The sequence below is a fragment of the Calidris pugnax genome, unplaced genomic scaffold (assembly GCF_001431845.1).
Source record: "Calidris pugnax isolate Ruff unplaced genomic scaffold, ASM143184v1 scaffold160, whole genome shotgun sequence".
Classification (NCBI taxonomy): domain Eukaryota; kingdom Metazoa; phylum Chordata; class Aves; order Charadriiformes; family Scolopacidae; genus Calidris; species Calidris pugnax.
This window is the reverse complement of record NW_015090871.1, coordinates 12,437-13,119: the sequence shown is the minus strand read 5'-3', so window position 1 is coordinate 13,119 and position 683 is coordinate 12,437. Positions and strand designations below refer to the sequence as shown.

General features: G+C 75.3%; 1 protein-coding gene across 1 annotated transcript in view; it reads right to left on the bottom strand.

Annotated features, from left to right (window-relative positions):
- The window catches only part of PLEC (plectin), a 47,220-nt gene extending 46,717 nt beyond the window's left edge, over positions 1–503 (bottom strand). Inside the window, exons 1-2 of the mRNA XM_014945701.1 lie at positions 373–503; positions 49–316 (exon numbers count right to left, since the gene is read on the bottom strand). Coding sequence (XP_014801187.1) covers positions 49–316; positions 373–503 — 399 coding nt within the window. The remainder of the gene's footprint in view (positions 1–48; positions 317–372) is intronic.
- Between the last annotated feature and the right edge of the window lie 180 nt (positions 504–683).

Sequence of the window (683 nt, the reverse complement as noted above, 5' to 3'; positions counted from 1 at the left end):
CTGGGTGCCGAGTGCGGCACGGCGCGGCTGCCTCTCCCCACCCCGCGCCGGCACGTACTCCCCTTCCCCGCAGGCGTGGGATCCTGCCTGTCTGCGCCCCGGCACGCCGCGACGGGCACGGTGCCCACCACCCCGGGGCCGGAGGGTTCGGGGAGCAGGGAGCGTGGGACGGCGGCTGCGGCACGGGCCGATGGGCCGCGACTTGTCGGGGCAGCACGTGCCAGCCGGGATCGGAGCCGCCGCCACCGCGCGCCGCCGCCAAACCCCCAGCCCGCTCTCCCCACGGCGGGAGGGATGTGCCACGACGGGCCCGGCACTGCGGCGAGGGGCTGGGGGTGCCCGTGGTGCCGGGGAGGGGGACCCCAGACCTACTTGTGTCGGTGGATGATGGCGTTGAAGAGGCGCCCGTCCCTCCAGCTGGTGGTGAAGTTGTCGCAGCGCAGGCCCTGGTAGTCCTCCACCATCCGCTGCGACCACAGCAGCAGCTTCTCCTTGGCCGTCATGTCCTCCGACTGCCCCGTCACCTGGATGTCCGAGATCTGCCGCGGCACAGCCGCCGGGCACCGCGGTCACGGCCAGCACCGCCCCGGCTCTGCCGCCATCGCCTCCGCCGGGGACACCCCGACGCGGTGATGCCCCGACCCGGGGATGCCCCGCTGGTGGCACCGGTGCCCTGGACCCCC